Here is an 18549-nt window from a genome sequence, read left to right as displayed (position 1 = left end):
TGTTGAGATCTAGGAGAGTTTTTTGATTTTTTAGTGAGAGCCATACCATATGTTCTGTATTCTATGTATGTGTGGCACACAATTTAAGCAGCAGCTTAACTCTTCTTAGAAAAAGTGCTGTGTCAATAATAGCGTGCTAGCTCCACTTGATTCAAAAATTTAAACATACAAATAAATATCCAGTGTTTCTGACAACACAAAAAAAATTGAAAAAAAAAAAAAACAGGACTTAATCAGCAATTTTAATGAAATACATCAAAAACGTCTACTGTTGTTTCCGGACTATAAGTTTCACTCAGGAGCATATTTTTTGGCAAAACACCAGGAACGTTGAAATGCTCAACACAGGCCTAGAGCGCTCTCTTGCAATTTAGTGTGAAAATAACATGTGAAGTGATATACTGTACCGGTAAAAATGTGTTAATAATTTCACACGTAACTCTCACTAGAGTATAAATCGCAGCCTCGGCCAAACTTTGAAAAAAAAAAAAAACGTTCATTTATCATCCAGTAACTTTAAGAGGGCAATATTTTTTGCAACAACTACTTTTCAATTTATTTGTTAGTACAACATAAAACATTTGTTTTTTTTCTTCACGATTGTGTTTCACATGTTGTTGATTCTTAGAGAATACAGTATTTGAGTCCACCGTATTTTCCAGACTATAAGTTGCAGGACTTGTTACATAAATCATAAACACATTATTATATTATTGAGGTCAAAATTGGTATTACCGAACCTGGGGAGGGATGGCTGCCACCAGGCTGTTCTTTCCCAAGACACACCACAGTTAATGGTGGCATTACAACATAGTGGTTAAGGGATCCACCCACCAACCCCACTGTATATCACTTCACATGTTATTTTCACACTAAACCGCAAGAGGGCGCTCTAAGCCTGCCTAGATCATTCCAGCCTTGACCTGTTGTGGTGGACATCTTTCAAAGCAGTAAGAGGAAGGTTCAGAAGGTTTATCGTCTTGGAGGAGTTTACTGGTAAAAATGACACAGAGGATGAATGTTTCATAAGATTTAGTTATTTGGAGTGAAGCTGATAGTTTGGTCAGCATGCTATTTATGCTAGACTTATCGTAATAAGTCTTAATATGTTTCGTGATTACTGACGTATTTGAGCGTGTCTAAGATATGCACATTTGTGTCCCGTGTTCTCTAATTTATTTTCATTTTAAATTGCCTCTCAAGATGACATGTATGTTTTTGGAGTTGAATTTTAACAGAAGATTTCCCCCCAAAATGAGACTTATACATGTTTTGTCCTTTTTGATTATACATGTTTTGTCCTTTTTGATTATACATGTCTTGTCCTTCTTGATTATACATGTTTTGGCCTTCTTGATTATACATGTTTTGTCCTTCTTGATGATACATGTTTTTGAGCTGGTGCGATTTATACTCCAGAGACAATTTTAGTCAGGAAATACATTAAGTTCAAAGCCTGAAATATGGCAATATGTCAAAAAGTTCTTGTGCAGGTGGAATAATAGTTTTTCAAGTCAATGTATATGAGTGTATGCGTGTAATTTTTAGTCATGTACTTTTTCCGTATGCTTCTGTCCATATTTGTGATTGCACAGAGCTGGCAAGGTCGCCACCTCCAAGTAAAGAGTCTGGGGAAGTCAAACTGTCAATCTGCTACCGGAACGACAAACTCTTCATCATGGTTATGCACATCCGAGGCCTGGTCAGTGTCTCATTTCACCTTTGTCTTCTTTTTGAGGTAGATAGCTAATGTGTGTTTGCATGTGAAAGGTTATTTTATGTTAGATCCTTGTTATTCTAGAAATAAGAACCAGGAGACGGCAAATTGGATTTTAACTCTTTCAGTGCCAGAGGTTTTTCTCAAACGGGAAGTACCGGTGCCAGACAATTTCTGTCATTTTGACTCATTTTTGAGGACCTTCTTAAAATTAAGCTCTGTAGTTATTTATATAGGAATAGGACACATCAAAAGAAAGCTTGAACCCTCATTTTTCTTGACAAAAAAACTTATGTTTCTAGCCTCTACGCTCTGTAGTTATTTATATAGGAATAGGACACATCAAAAGAAAGCTTGAACCCTCATTTTTCATGACAAAAAATACTTATGTTTCTAGCCTCTACTCTTGTGTAGTAAACAACAGTTGAACATTGCTAAGTTTTTGAAAATATCGTTTCCAAGAAAACTTCTGAGAAAAATTGATTTTTTTTTGAAAGGATGCATTTCAAGCAGAACTTTTACTTTGGTGCTTTTTTATATATTTTCGTGATACCTCCAATATCTAAACAATACTTTCTGTTAACACAAAAGTAATTTGCTTGCAAAATAACATTTTATTACAAGAACACTAAATGTATGCATAAACTTAGCATAGAAATGTGAGCCCCTGATGTTTCTGGTGACGTGATCACATGATTTGGGTCGTCATAACGATTACAACGGCACTTTGTCATCTTTAAAAAAAAAAAAAGAATAACAAGTGTTAAGAGTCTGTACTTTTATCTTCAAGTTTATCACCACACTGCACATACTCGCATATGAGCCGCTGACACACTGCCATACGGCGTATTTCACATTTTGGCACTCAGGGAGAATGCTCCTAAAAACATATTTAAAAGTTATGGCACTGAATTACTAAACTATTTGCTGGATGCAAGAAAGATATAATAAAGAACTTAAGTCACATTTATTTGTATAACCCTTAATCACAAGATGTCTCAAAGAACTGCACAGCCCAAATTACACCATCCTCTGATCTCAAACTGACATGCAAGCAAGGAAAAACGCAAGCATCAGCTCTGATAGAACTATTTACCAGTTGCAACTGCATCCTCTGTATATTGGGCCTGTTGACCCACTTACAAACTTTAATACTGCTTTTGTTAACGTCCTTGTCTTTGTGGCTCCCCTTACGGCATACATTTTGACAAAAGAAGCATACACCTTGGTTTACTGAAGAAACCAAGTCACTCAAACAAGGTTGCAGGAAATTGAAAGGAAAATGGAGAACTACAAAGCGTGAGGTCTTAACTGTTTTAACCTGGGTAATGTGTGCAAGAGTGTATATGGATAATGAGAGACGGTGAAGCAAGGAAGGTCACAGCAACCTAGCGGAATAGCTCAAGTCTCCTATCTAATGTTTGAGAGGCCTAATCTTACACATGTGCCAGCAGCAGCCACTTCAAGATGGCGCTGATCCGGACCCCTATGTGAAACTCTACCTCCTGCCAGATCCTCTAAAGAACAGCAAGAAAAAGACCAAAGCGGCGCGACGCACTTGTAACCCCACATATAATGAAATGGTACGAGCGCATACAAAAACATGCATACTCAATTAACACGCTAGAATACACAGTGGCTTACAGAGACATGTGGGGGGGGGGGGCAGGTGCTCAAAGGGAACGTACGGAGGAACAATCATGCCAGATAATACCTAAATATACAGTGCCGTGAATAAGTATTTGCCCCCTTTCTGGATTCTGTGTTTTTTTGCAAATGTATCACTCAAAAAGGTTTCAGATCATTAAATCCGTTTCAATATCACACATAGACAGAACAAGTAAATATAAAATGTCGTTTTGAAATGTTGATTCCATTATTAAGGCACAAAAAAAATCTAGGCCTGTATAAAAAAGTATTTGTGGCTTTTGTTGAATCACAAAGTAACAGTGACTCACCACAGTTTTGGGAAAGCTGAGTTAAATTCCAAAGGCCACACCCAAAACTGATTGTGACCAATTGTTTTTAATCAATAAATCACTTAAATTAAATCTGGTGGACAATGTGAAGTAGACTACAAAATCTCAAGAACACAATTGACAAGCTACAATCCAAAGAAATTGTGGAAGAAATTAATAAAAAGGGATTTAAATCCATCAGTCCTGAAAAGGTCATAAAGCCATTTCCAGGGCTGTAGAACTCTAGCAAACCACTGTCTGAGCCATTATCCGCTAATGGAGAAACCACTGTAAGAGCCATTATCCGTTTATAGAGAAAAACGGGAACACCTTCCCAGGAAAGGTCAACCAACTATGATCACTCCAAGAGTGTGACGGCGGCTCATTCAGGAGGTTACAAAAGAACCTCGAAAAACATCAAAGGAACTGCAGGCTTGACTGTCCTCAGTTAAGGTCAGTGTTCATGACTCCATTATAAGAGAGACAGTGGTCAAAAATGTAATCCATGGAGGGGTTTCCTGGCGAAAACCACTCTTGTCACAAAAGAAACACAAAAGAACAGTTATCTGACATTTGCCAAATTATCTTTAGAGAAACATTCTGTGGAGTGATGAGTCAAAATTTTGGAACTGTTTGGAAGGTGTGCAGCCCTATTACGTCTGGCGTAAAAATTGCACAAAAAGACACAATGCGAAAAGTAAAAGTGGCAGTGTGAAAGACCATTGCTGGGAAACTACTGATATGAAAGAAAACATTTATATGAATACAGCAAGTAAATACTTAATTAAATTGTGTGAATAAATATCTCATCTCATCTCATCAGCCGTACCGCTTATCCTCATTAGGGTCACGGGGGGGCTGGAGCCCATCCCAGCCATCTCCGGGCAGTGGGCAGGGGACACCCTGAACTGGTTGCCAGCCAATCGCAGGGCACACAGGGACAGACAACTCATTCGCTCATTCACACCTAGGGACAATTTGGACCGGCCAATTCACCTGAAATGCATGTTTTTGGAACGTGGGAGGAAACCGGAGTGCCCGGAGGAAACCCACGCAAGCACGGGGAGAACATACAAACTCCGCACAGGAAGTCTGGAGCTGGATTTGAACCCACGACAGGTTCCCATGACATGAACTGTGCCGCACAAGCGCTAACCACTGCGCCGCCGTGCTGCCCGTGAATAAATATATACATTTAAAACAACTGAATCAGTGGTTCCCAAACTTATGCAGGCAGGCACCCCCTTGGCTCCCCATTAAATTTCTAGTGACACCCCCCAAAAAAAAAAAAAAAAGACCAGTATTGCAATTTCGATGCGATTTTTTTCTTTCTTTTGTCTTAAGTACTTTTTCTGTGTTAATTTTGTTTTTGTTAACACTCAACCATATTGAAACGCTAAACCTAGATAAAACAGCACCATCTTCTGGCCAGCTTTTTTAGTGTTGCTTTCTGTTGATATTTTTTTACTTGTCAAGTCATGTTTATTTGTATAGCCCTTAACCACAAACAGTATCAAAGGGCTGCACAGAACACAGATTATTGCAAACCACAGAGTATTATTACACCATCCCCTGATCTAAAACCTACATGAGGGCAAGGACCCTAACCCTAAAACTTAAAAACCTCAACATGAGGAAAATGAAGAAACCTTGAGAACCGCACATGAGGTAATCCCCTTTCTAGGATGACCAGGCTTCAATGGATGTTGCAATAACAAATAATACACAGATATTGCCAACATAAAATATAGGTTATTCATATGCTATGGAATAGAAGTGTGTTTTAAGCCTAGATTTAAACAGTTCCACTGAGGTTCGAATCTCAGGGTAAGAGCATTCCACAGCACTGGGGCCCGAATGGAGAACGCTCTCGAACGTGCGGATTTCTTTTTGGCTCTTGGGATCACTAGTAGACCAGCATTTTCTACGGAACATAGGGGAAAATTAAATCTGAAAGATGTGAGTGAGCAAGTCCATGCATGATTTTATATACCACCAACAGAACCTTAAAATCACATCTTAAGCTAACAGGGAGCCAAAGCAGGTTAGCTAAAATCGGGGTAATGTGATCAAACTTTCTTGTCTTGGTTAAAAGCCTCGCTGCAGCATTTTTTACCAGCTGAGGGCTCTTGATTATGGACTTTGGGAGAAGGGAGAGTAGTGCATTACCGTAATCGAGACGGGAGGTAACAAACGCATGAATTATAATCCCCGCATCCGAATGAGAAGTTTAGCAATGTAGCGAAGATGGAAAAAAGCTGTTCTATTCTTGTGTTTGAAAGGACAGGTAAGAGGTCAAATATGACACCTAAATTTTTGACTGAGTCACTCTGGGTGATATTCCATTTTTTTTAATGTTCAGAGCAGTTTTTGAGAACAAATCACGGCATTTAGATGGACCAATAACAACAATTTTGGTCTTTTCAGAGTTAAGGTGCAAGATGAGTGACATCCATTCTTTTATCTCAGTGAGGCAGACCTCCATATTTCCACAATTTCGTGTGGCAGATTCCTCAATCAAAAGTTATAGTTGACTGTCATCTGCGTAGCAATGGAAACTGATATTGTACTTTCGAATAATATCATCTAATGGAAGCATGTACCGTAAATTCCGGACTATAGAGCACACCTGATTATAAGCCGCACCCACCACATTGTAAGAGGAAAACCGATTTTGTACTTGTACACAAGCCGCACCTGTATATAGGCCGCATGCGCTCACATTAAAAAATGTAACACAAACACAAAATTAACACAAACCCAACTTTAAGTCCCGCGATTGAAACTGAATGTCCTTCATTAAAGTACACAGTCCAAAATTCACAGCCGGCAAAATGAACCGAAAATGATACCTGTACTTAAGGTTTGATGCAGACCTGCAGAGTCCGGGTCCCGTTGAAAGTAATCCAAGGAAAAAAGCGTATATTTCCAAAGGTAAGGATGGGAAAAATATATATCCACTATTGTCCGCCTCGTCCACAAACACATCTCACCTTTACTCCACTTCCCGTCAGCCCCCGTTGTTTTTGCCCCTTTTTGATTCGCCCGTGCAAAACATATCAGAATAAGTCTCTAAAATAAATACATTACAAAAATATACAGTTGCAAAAACATATTATACATGGTTACACATATTAAACCATTTAAAGCTGTCGGGCACTGCTGTTGAACAAAAGAGTGTGTTGTGTCACCCTGATCCGAGTGACATGGCTGCTTTCTTGAGTCCCGTTTCATCTGGAGGGACGAGAGCATGACCAACTTTGGTGTCGAGGTGCCTAACTTGTTTGGGTGTTTGGGCAATTGGGTTGGCCATGGTCCAAAAATTTGTGTGTGTAAATTAAATGTGAAGTGAATACTGTGTTTGAAGTCAATCACATAAATAAAAAGTGTTACCTCTATTCGATAATGCAGTTTTGGACAATATTAGACATTTTTTGAGTTATTTCTTTGTGCCTTTGCGAACCTTTTTCATACGGCGTGAAGGCGCAATTGCTGCTTTGATGGAGGTTTGTTTACCTGTCAGTCCACTTCTTCATCTTTTACTTGTAATCCTTTTTTAAATGCCGTGTATTTTAATATTTGATCATTTTTAAGGTGCTGGTACAAATGACTTGTGTTTCCTCTGGACCTAGCGACTACGCGAACAGCCCTTTTCTTTTGTTCCACGTTCGCTTCGTCGAAACCAAAATAGGTCAAACAAGTGATGTACCGCCCTTCTTCGGTGCAAGCTTCGTTTCCTTCTGGTTTTTTGATTCTGGGACCATGTTTACAGAGTCCGCCATGACACTCAATGAGCTCACTCGAAGGGTGTGGCATAGTGTGGTGCTTGGAAACTTTGAATCGTGTTTATTGGCTTGTGCCATTTTTAAAACTTAGCTCTGATTGGTCGGCGCTTTTCAAACTCAAACAGTAACAATTGTGGTTGGCCAAAACTCCATCACTCATGACAAAACCTTGAATAAAAACGCAGTGCTTTGCGGTTTCACAATTGCACTACGTCACATAGCAATGTCGATTCAATTTCGGTTAATCGTGCAGCCCTAACATGTTGTGTACAAATCATCAAACTTCTGGCTTCGGACTGCCGCCCCCCTGCTGCCCCCCTACAGCCCTTTTTTTCCTCACCGCCCCCCAGATCTTTCCACCGCCCACTTTGGGAACCACTGAACTCAATGAATTGTATGATTATCAAAGTAATGATATGCTGATTATATAATGAAACTAATTTAGCTGGGCAGCAGGGCGGCGCAGTGGTTAGCGCATGTCCGGCACAGTTAATGTCATGGAAACCTCCAGCGTGGGTTCAAATCCAGCTCCAGACTTCCAGTGCGGAGTTTGTATGTTCTCCCCGTGCACTCCGGTTTCCTCCCACATTCCAAAAACATGCATTTCAGGTGAATTGGCCAGTCCAAATTGTCCCTAGGTGTGAATGAGCGAGTGAGTTGTCTGTCCCTGTGTGCCCTGTGATTGGCTGGCAACCAGTTCAGGGTGTCCCCTGCCCACTGCCCGATGAATGCTGGGATGGGCTCCAGCACCCCCGCGACCCTACTGAGGATAAGCGGTGCAGCTAATGAGATGAGATGAGACTAATTTAGCTAAAAACTAACGTGATAGTAACAACATACTCAGTGACACATTTTACTAATCTAACAGTCTTAAAATTGGTTTGATGTTCTGAAACCTCTGTGATAAATATGCAAAAAAAGCACAATAATCAGGAAGGGGGCAAGTACTTTTTCAAGCACTGTACTGTATTCTGAAATCGGACTTTTAATGTTTGTCAGTAAAGTTTTTTTGTGTTTTGCAGCTTGTGTATGAGCGCATTCCGCACGGCGACCTCCAGCAGCGTGTGTTGCACGTGCGTGTCCTGGCCGATGGTGCGTTCTGGGATAACACGCTTTTGGGCGAGGCCTTGGTTCCACTGGGGTCTCTGATCCCAGGTCAGCGTTGGGTGCACTGGCACCTGTTGACACCCGCTTGCCCCCCTGCGCCACAGAGTTGAACGCTGTGTCCTCCTTCAGACATACAGTGCATTCCAAATGTTTTGACTTTGGAAGAAAACCCTGTAAACACACTTGAAACATTTGCACCAGAGTTTCTCAAATGGTTGATCGCAACCTCAAAGTGGGTCGTGGACCCGTTCTCAGTGGATTGCGGACCTTTGTCTTAGCACACAGGTATCATCCATCCGTGCTGGATCAGGCCTGCCAAGGGTTTTAATCCGTCCTGCAAGACAATGCTTAGAGAAGCGCAAGAGAAAGATGAGCTGCAGTTTTAAATACAGGACTGTCTCAGAAAATTAGAATATTGTGATAAAGTTCTTTATTTTCTGTAATGCAATTAAAAAAACAAAAATGTCATACATTCTGGATTCATTACACATCAACTGAACTATTTCAAGCCTTTTATTATTTGAATATTGCTGAATTTGGCTTACAGCTTAAGAAAACTCAAAAATCCTATCTCAAAATATTAGAATATCATGAAAAAGTATACAAGTAGGCTATTCAACTAATCACCTGAATCATCTAATTGACTCGAAACACCTTGCGAGGGTTTCCTGAGCCTTAAAAACACTCAGCTTGGTTCAGTAAACTAAATCACAAGTATGGGGAAGACTGCTGATCTGACTGCTGTCCAGAGGACCATCATTGATACCCTCCATCAGGAGGGTAAGACACAAAAAGAAATTTCTCAAAGAGCAGGCTGTTCACAGAGTGCAGTTTCAAAGCATATCCACAAAAAGTCTGTTGGAAGGGAAAAATTTGGCCGGAAACGCTGCACAACCAAGAGAGATGACCGCAGCCTTAACAAAATTGTGAAGAAGAGCCGCTTCCAGAATTTGGGGGAGCTTCAAAGACAGTGGGCTGAAGCTGGAGTCCAGGTATCAAAAGCCACAGTTCACAGACGTGTCCGGGAAATGGGCTACAATAGCCGTATTCCCATGGTCAAGCCACTTCTGAACTCAAGACAATGGAAGAAGCGTCTGACTTGGGCTATGGAGAAGAAGCACTGGACAGTTGCAGAGTGGTCCAAAGTCCTCTTTTCAGACTAAAGCAAGTTTTGCATTTCATTTGGAAGTCAAGGCGCCAGAGTCTGGAGAAAGGCTGGAGAGGAGCAAAATCCAAGTTGCTTGAAATCCAGTGTGAAGTTTCCACAGTCAGCAATGGTTTGGGGAGCCATGTCAGCTGCTGGTGTTGGTCCACTGTGTTTCATCAAGTCCAGAGTAAATGCAACTGTGTACCAAGGGATTTTAGAGCACTACATGCTTCCATCTGCTGAAAAGCTCTATGGAGATGAGGATTTCATTTTCCAGCATGATCTGGCACCTGCCCACAGTGCCAAAACCACCAGTAAATGGTGCACTGACCATGGCATCACTGTCCTTGATTGGCCTGCTAATTCCCCTGACCTGAACCCCATCGAGAATCTGTGGGGTATAGTTAAGAAGAAGATGAAAGACACCAGACCTGCAAATGAGCTGAAGGCCGCTATCGAAGCATCCTGGGCATCAATAACACCTCAGCAATGCCACAGGCTGATTGCCTCCATGCCACGCCGGATTGATGCAGTAATCCGTGCAAAAGGATTCCCAACCAAGTACTGAGTGCATCAATGGACATTTTCAAATGTTTGATTTAGTTTTGCTGTTATAAAATTATTTTTTTACTTGGTCTGAGGAAGTATTCTAATATTTTGAGATAGGATTTTTGAGTTTTTTTCAGCTGTAAGCCAAAATCAGCAATATTCAAATAATAAAAGGCTTGAAATAGTTCAGTTGATGTGTAATGAATCCAGAATGTATGACATTTTTGTTTTTTTAATTGCATTACAGAAAATAAAGAACTTTATCACAATATTCTAATTTTCTGAGACAGTCCTGTATGTCCACCTGATGTCCACAAAGCCAGGTGCCTCTTGAAAAGCAACTGGAGCTGTATTTGGCTCTCTTTCGCTCTTTCTTGTATTTCTTTTTTTTCTTTCTATCTCTTTTCTGTTTGGTTCTTTCTCAACTCCTCCCTTTTTCTCTCTTTTGCTTTTTCTATCTCTTTCAGTCTTTTTCCTCTTCTCATTATTTTTCTCTCTATCTCTCTGTTTCTCATTCTTTTTTACCTTTTCTGTTTCCTCTTTCTGAACTTAAGTAATTCTACAACAGAAATACTAAAGAAGAAGAAGAACCAGGTCATACAAGTGAAAGAAGAACTGTATAAATATCAAATTTAATGCTTAAAGACAGTGACCTAATTTATTATTTATTTTATTCTGAAAAGAAAGAAAAACTACAGAAACTTCAAAAAATCACTTCCAAAGTAGAACTACAGTAATACTGCAAAAAATACTAATGCAGTAAAATTACAATACAATGATATTGCTACAGAAATATGAGTACAGAAATAACACTACAGTGGCGCTACAAAAAGACTACTACAGAAACACCAAAAAATACTGCAAAATACTACAGTGAACATAAAAAAGTACAATGACAGTGATACTACAACAATATTAGTGCAGAAATACTGCAATGTGACAAAAATACAACTACTGAAGTAATGGTAATACTACCAAATGACTACTACAGAAAAAAACTACAGTAGAACTTTACAAACAATACAAAAATACTACAAAACTAAATATCAAATGAAGTTCTTAAAAAACGGACCTAATATATTATTATTGCAGTGAATATGGGTGGTAAATAAATTATTCTAACCAACCATTTATTGACCAATTGAATTAAAGAGCCGAATTTATTATTTTCAAAACTCGTCTCGCCTTTTCTGGAGCCCCTTATACGTTTTTAGATCATTAGGTCAGGAAAACAGATGAAAAACCTTATTTAGTTATTCTGAAGGGTCGCTAAACACACTTTGGGGAATTCGTTTTACTGTTTTGATAGTTCAATAAACTTGCATCAAGACACATACAATCTTGGATTTATGGGCTTTTCTTTTAATAATAATATACTGAAGAAGCTTGAATAGAACACAAAAGACAATAAGGAAATAAAACAAATACAACTAGAAGTTTTTAACTTAAACTGGCACCATTTGGATGGACAACAACGTTGGCTTGATTATTACGTTATTGTATTTTGTTTCCCCTTTTACATCACACCAATACCTAGACACAACGACATGTTCTGCTTTGATAAGGATGACGGCCCAGTTTTTATGTCCTGGGGCTGTAGAGCAATTAGGAATCCTGGTAAGCTTGAGTCCAGTTGGAAGAAGGACCACAGGATTTAAGGTGTTGAAGCAGAGGTTGACTGCTGGTGGCATGAAGCTTCTCTGAGGTCGCTGGCTTTGTCCCACTGGTTTGGCCGCTGGCTTGATCAAGCTTGGTTCTCTTGCTGCTTGTTGAGCTGAGACTTGGACAGGACCCTCAAGGGTTTTGGGTCAGTTATTCTTGTTAGGATATTCCCTCTTGCCTTCTTGCCGGACAAATTCAGACTGCCCTTGCGAGGTGAGACGTGTACCAGTTCTCGGTTCCGGTCTCCTGTGAGGGGCAGACCACCTGTGGTGGAATTGTCATGGCATCCTTTGATGCGCAAATTCAAGCTATCGCCTACCCCTTTCCCAACCTCACAGTCCACCAGTATCAGTCAGATAACATACGGTTTTTATGTGATTTGACTTAAAACACAGTATTCACTTCACGTTTTGACATTGTTTGATAATTTTCTGACACTGCAAAACAGAATTCTGACCAAATGTGAATTCTGTACATTATGCTTCAATTCTGAAAAGGAATAAATGCTACAGAGAAGATACACTACAAAGATATAACAAAAGTACAATGACAAATAGTAGTACAGTGATACTACAACAGAAATACTACAAAAAAAACTATAAAACTATCAAATTTAGTGCTTTAAAAAAGGGACCTACAGTGGCTTACGAAACTATTTGCCACATTTCAAACATTCATTCTTTCATTCATAATACATGTATTTTTGCTTCATATTCAAATCAATGTGTTTTTTCTTTTACTAAATGAATTTTTTTTTGTACCACTAGGAAGCACTAAATATTGGACACTGTCCCTTAAAATCAATATATATTTTTTTTTACCACTAGCAAGCACTAAATAGAACATTATTTATTGCTTGCTAGTGGTACATAACTGTATATGACATACAAACACTTAATTGTGGACAAAACAAAATCACAAACAGAGTATGTTTGTGAACTGGCCCCTGGGCCGCAGGTTTCATACTGTTAACCTAGAAGATTCCTGTCTACTGGTAAAATATGTTTTGGGTGCAATATAAAGGCACAGTAATTGGCAGAGTTGAGGCGGAAGTTGAAGAGTTGACATGTGCACCCTACCAGATTTACCGTATTTGCTGCACTATAAGGTGTATCGGATAATAAGGAGCTCACCCCAAAAAACATGTAATATATAGTAGGGATCGACCAAAATTTGTTTTTCAGGGCCAATATAGATACTGATTATTATATTTGTAACTAGTATTAATGTGCTGTAGGAGCTTAACAATTGGGGTGAAATATCTTTACTATCTTTAGTAATGCAAAAAAATGAATATTTGTTATGAATTCAAATAATAATAATAGCTCTCTGAAACCTTTTTCCAACACAACTAACATAATTATCCATCCATCCATTATCTGCAGCGCTTATCAGCCAGTCGCAGGGCACACAGAGACAGACAACTCACTCGCTCATTCACACGTAGGGACAATTTGGACTGGCCAATTAACCTAACATGATGTTATCAGCACTTCCGGTTCCGGGTTATCGAGCGGTGGGAGTTTTTGTGTTGCTCACGTCGCCGCGACTACGAGATCGATTCAGATTCCTACTATAGCAGAATTCTGGACTGAGATTTTTTTTATCTCGAACAGCTGCAAAGTTTCAGGTAAGTATCTCGGCCGATTGGCGTAAGGTAAGTGCCGTGCACAATTGTTTTACAGTTGCGCTGCTGCCGATCGCTGGTGAAGGGCAACCCCTCCCACGACTGCCAAGACGCTGTTCGGCTTCCGACTGCTCACAAGTGAGTATGGATTGTTGTAAAGGTTGCTCCCGCTTCCGCAGGCAAGTAGCCCTTCTAGAGGGACGTGTCCGTGAGCTAGAGCAGTTTAAAAGGAAAATGTTAGGTGCCTGGGACACCACTGCTTGCGTGAGTTGTAGCGGACCTGCTAGTCCGGTTAGCATTAGCCCAAACGTCATGCTAATGAAATGAAATGATCTGCATTTATAAAGCGCTTTTCAAGTCAAGACTTCCCAAAGCGCTTTACATTGTGCTTCACATTTCCCAATAGCGGCCGTGCAGCCATGTAAGGCGCTAACCTGCTTATTGGGGGTATTAGGGGTTCAGTGTCTTACCCAAGGACACTCGACATGTAACACGGAGGAGCCGGGATTCGAACTGCGATCTCTTGATCCCAAGACGAGCGCTCTACCTCCTGAGCCACTGCCGCTAATAGCGGTGAGCCAATCCAGACGCATAACAAATTCAGCCCCCTAGCTAGTCCCACTCCACCCCGGTCTACTGGCTCCCGCACCATAATTCTAGGTGACTCCATCACCCGTGACATAAAGCTTAGCACCCCAGCCACGGTTATGTGTATTTCTGGGGCCAGAGCAGCCGACATTGAGGCTAATTTGAGGGAGCTGACATGCAAATCTAGACACAGGGACAGGGCTAGCTACACCGATATAGTCATTCACGTCGGCTCTAATGATACTAAAATGAGGCAATCTGAGATTACAGAGAAAAATATTGCTAGGACCTGTAATCTCGCCAGGAGGATGACTCTGCATCGAATAATTGTCGCTGGCCCCTTGCCTGCGAGAGGCTATGAGGAGAGGTTTAGCAGACTAGTCTTGCTAAACCGGTGGCTGGCAAGTTTCTGTCGTCAGCAGGGATTTAGGTATGTGGATAACTGGCCTTAAGATTAGTTGAAAAAGATTCAACTAATCAGGAATGAAATTTTAAATGAACGCTCTGTAACCTCCTCCTACCTCAAAGATGTGGCGGTGTCAGGTAAGGACCGTTTCAGCGGTTGTTCAGAAACATTCTCCAGTTTCAATGATTTGTCCCTTGATAATCCAACACAGATGGTCAGTAGGACCAAACAAACTACTTGCCTGCTTGATCCGTTTCCAGCTTCAATGGTGAATGATCTGTTTGGGATCTTAGGACCATCAGTTTTAAATATTATTAATATATAGCTATCCTCGGGTATTGTTCCCATAGCCTTCAAGTCTGCCATTATTAAACCCACGTTTAAGCGACCTAACCTTGACCCAGAAAGCCTAGGTAATTATAGGCCAGTGTCAAATCTGCCATTTTCTGCAAAATTACTTGAAAAAGTCGTTGCCCAGCAGCTATATGACTTCATGTCAGAAAATAACCTCTTTGAAACTGTCCAGTCAGCATTTAGGGCAAATCACTCTACTGAGACGGCCCTGGCTAAAGTAACCAATGATCTCCTTTTAGCAATAGATTCCGGTGCCTCATCAATGTTACTGCTGCTGGGTCTCAGTGCTGCTTTTCATACTGTCGACCACAACATATTACTTGTTCGTCTAGAACGCATTGGTATCTCAGGAACTGTACTCTTGTGGTTTAGGTCCTACCTGTCAGACAGGATGCAATGTGTTAACGATGGCAATCTGACCTCTAAAAACTCCTGTGGTGTTCCACAAGGCTCTGTACTTGGCCCCCTTCTTTTTAGTATTTGTATGATTCCGCTTGGTGACATTATCCGCAAGTATTATATTAGTTTTCATTGCTATGCAGATGACACTCAACTGTATGTGCCACTGGAGACAACTGGACAGTTAAGTTGTAGAAATCTGGAGGCTTGCCTTACTGAGATTTAAAGATGGATGTCACTTATTTTTTGGCGCCTTAACCCAGAAAAAAATGAAATGTTGATTATTGGTCCAGCTCACTGTCGTGAGTTGTTTTCAAGCACTGCCCTGAACCTAGACAAATGTAATATCACCCATAGTGACTTGGTAAAAATCCAGGTGTTATATTTGATCCCAATCTGTCATTTCAGTCAGACGTGAAAAACATTACTAGAATAGGCTTCTTCCACCTCCGTAATATTGCGAAGATTCGTTCTATGCTGTCCCAATCAGATGCAGAGGTTTTAATTCATGCGTTTATTACTTTTTGGCTTGATTACTGAAATGTATTCCTTTCTGGTCTCCCGATGTCTAGCATTAAAAGTTTGCAGCTGGTTCAGAATGCGGCAGCAAGACTTGTGACTAAGACCAAAAAGTTTGAGCATATTACTCCTGTATTGGCCAACTTGCACTGGCTCCCAGTCCACTTAAGATGTGACTTCAAGGTTCTCTTATTAACATACAAATGTTTGCATGGACATGCGCCCTCTTATCTCTCTGATTTGATTTCCCCCTATGTTCCTGCACAGAGTCTGCGCTCTGAAAATGCCGGTTTACTTGTGACTCTGAGAGCCAAGAAGTCTGCAGGCTTGAGAGCGTTCTCTATTCGGGCCCCGGTTCTATGGAATGCCCTGCCTCCGGAGATAAGTTCTGCACCCTCAATGGAAGTTTTTAAATCAAGGCTTAAGACACACTTAGATTCCAAAGCTTATTATTGATGCCCACCTCATATTCTGTATTGTCTTTTTCCGACTGCCTGCCTGGTTGTGATACGAAGGAGGACGATTTGAGATGAGTCAGTGGACCAGCGTTTGACCTGAAGGATGTCAACGCCTGCATTGACCAGCTGGCAGAGATGGGAAGCTGCGTCGTGGCCGTCATGGACTTTCTGGACTAGTTTACAGGCTGGCTAGCATGTGAGACAGAAGGCGGGAGAGAAAAGCTCGGCTGTATCTAAGCCTAAATAATTGACCTGTTGATAACATAAAATGCAGATACCAATATGCATCAAATTCCCAAATACCACTGCCGATAATTGTCACGCCTGATAATCGGTCAACCTCTAGTATATAGCGTCATGTAGTTGTCAACTGGTGCATTCCTGTTGTCTTGTTTTACGTAAGTGTGCAGACGTACCGGTACTTGGACACACGAGCTCACTCAGGAAATGGTACAATAATGGTCAGCGGCGGCGCCCTCCTCTTTCTGTCTTGGTGCAGGTTTTAGAAAATGGAGGAAATGGTCAAGCGAAAGAACCGGCCTTATGTGAGTGAACTTTTTTTTCATTCTCTTTGACAAATGTCATTTTTTTACTTTTATATAGTTTTCTATTCCGACACACCTTAACATGGACAAATGACTAAAATCTGCAAGGGGGTAACAGACAGGAAGTGACGTCAAACCAAACCGAATGAAACGCGTAACTCCAGTAAGAAATGTTTTTTGAACAGGCATTTGCATCAACTTTGATTTGTTTTGTATGTTTTTGCACTTGAAAATAAAACTGTAACTGAAGACTGATGGGCTTGCTTTTGGCAGCTTGGCAAACAACACTTTGAGGAAACTGATACATCTGATACCAACCTACTCTTTCCAGACCTTTTGTTGTGTTAAGTATTTGTGAGCAAACTACGGCCTGCGGGTCATATGTGGCACCTTAATCTTTTTCATCTGGCCCGCAAAACCAAAATATAATGACAATCATAGTGAATAAAGTACTACTAATAAAAACATGGGCGGCAACTTCGTCTACTGAAAAAACACTACTACCGAAATACTACAAAATTAGATATCAAATTTAGTGCTTAAAAACAAACCTAATATAGGATTTTTCTTTCATTAAAAAAAAAAAACTAGGAATACTACAAAATTCTACCACAGTAATAATGTAATACAAAAGTACTTCTGCAGAAATATTGAAACAGCAATACTACTTAAATAGAACTGCAGTAATAGTACAAAAATTAGAATCTTATAAATATACTACTTAAACAATAGTAATTTTTGTAGTAGTTCCATTAGAATTTTTTTTAGTTTGCAGTATTTTTGTTGTGTTTACATAGCAGAACTTTTGCTGTATATCTGTACTTTGAGTATTTTTGTGGTAATGTAGTTTTATAGTAATAATGTATTTCCATACTACTAAGTATTTTGTAGTATTTCACATGTAGATGTTGTATACCTGTACCATTTCAGTAGTATTTTTATAGTATTACTGTTGCATAGCTGTAGTATTTCTTTGGTATTTTTGTAGTATTCCATGGAAGAACTTATGTTGTTTAGCTTTAGTATTTTTGGAGTATTAATGTAGTCTTATTTTGAGATTAACGTAGTAGTTCCATTGTAATATTTAAATTGTAGCTTTTTTTACGCTGTTTATCCATAGTATTTTTGTAGTATTACATTTGTTTTATTTTTGTAGTAGAATTGTTGTAGTACGGTTGTAGTTGTATTTTGCAGTATTTCTGTCCCAAGATTTCTCGTAGTATTTTTGTAGTAATGTATTTCTGTTGTGAAATTTGTCAGTAGCTTTTCTGTATTATAATATGTATTTTTGTAGTGTTTCTGTACATTTATTTTGGAATATTTCTATAGTAGTATTTTTGTAGTATTTCTTTAGTATTTTTGTAATATTACTGTTGTTATATTTTGCAGTATTTCTGGGGTAATATTTATGTAGTATTATTTCTGTATTTTATTACTTTAGAGGTATTTTTGTAGTTTTTCCTATAGTGGTTATTTTATATATGAGGTCCCTTTTTAAGCACTAAATTTTTATATTTTGTTTTGTAGTATTTTTGTAGTTGTAAACACACAAGAGGGACAATGTGGGAAAAGATGGCATAAAAAAAAAAACATTTTATTCGTAGAACTGTATTTATTACTCTTATGATATTTTGACCAGTTAGGTTTGGAGGGCCGTATTAAAAGGCCTGCTCGGCCGCATGTATATGATGTAGTGACCTTGGACAGGTTCTAAATATAGCTCTCCAG

At 39.7% G+C, this 18549-nt stretch overlaps 1 protein-coding gene across 8 annotated transcripts in view; it reads left to right on the top strand.

Annotated features, from left to right (window-relative positions):
• The window catches only part of pik3c2b (phosphatidylinositol-4-phosphate 3-kinase, catalytic subunit type 2 beta), a 117300-nt gene extending 100230 nt beyond the window's left edge, over positions 1–17070 (top strand). For 6 of the 8 annotated variants that reach the window (XM_088337431.1, XM_088337430.1, XM_088337425.1 and 3 more), the window contains 3 exons: positions 1596–1702; positions 3172–3300; positions 8483–10412. In XM_088337431.1, coding sequence (XP_088193557.1) covers positions 1596–1702; positions 3172–3300; positions 8483–8677 — 431 coding nt within the window. In that variant the 3' untranslated portion in view covers positions 8678–10412. Of the gene's footprint in view, positions 1–1595; positions 1703–3171; positions 3301–8482; positions 10413–15871 lie in introns of those variants that run through there. The other 2 variants (XR_015850660.1, XM_088337432.1) reach the window with 2 other exon arrangements.
• Positions 17071–18549: the final 1479 nt, after the last annotated feature.

Source organism: Urocampus carinirostris, chromosome 6 (genome assembly GCF_059441175.1).
Source record: "Urocampus carinirostris isolate Australia breed hairy pipefish chromosome 6, RoL_Ucar_1.0, whole genome shotgun sequence".
Lineage (NCBI taxonomy): Eukaryota > Metazoa > Chordata > Actinopteri > Syngnathiformes > Syngnathidae > Urocampus > Urocampus carinirostris.
This window is presented reverse-complemented; position numbering and strand designations above follow the sequence as displayed.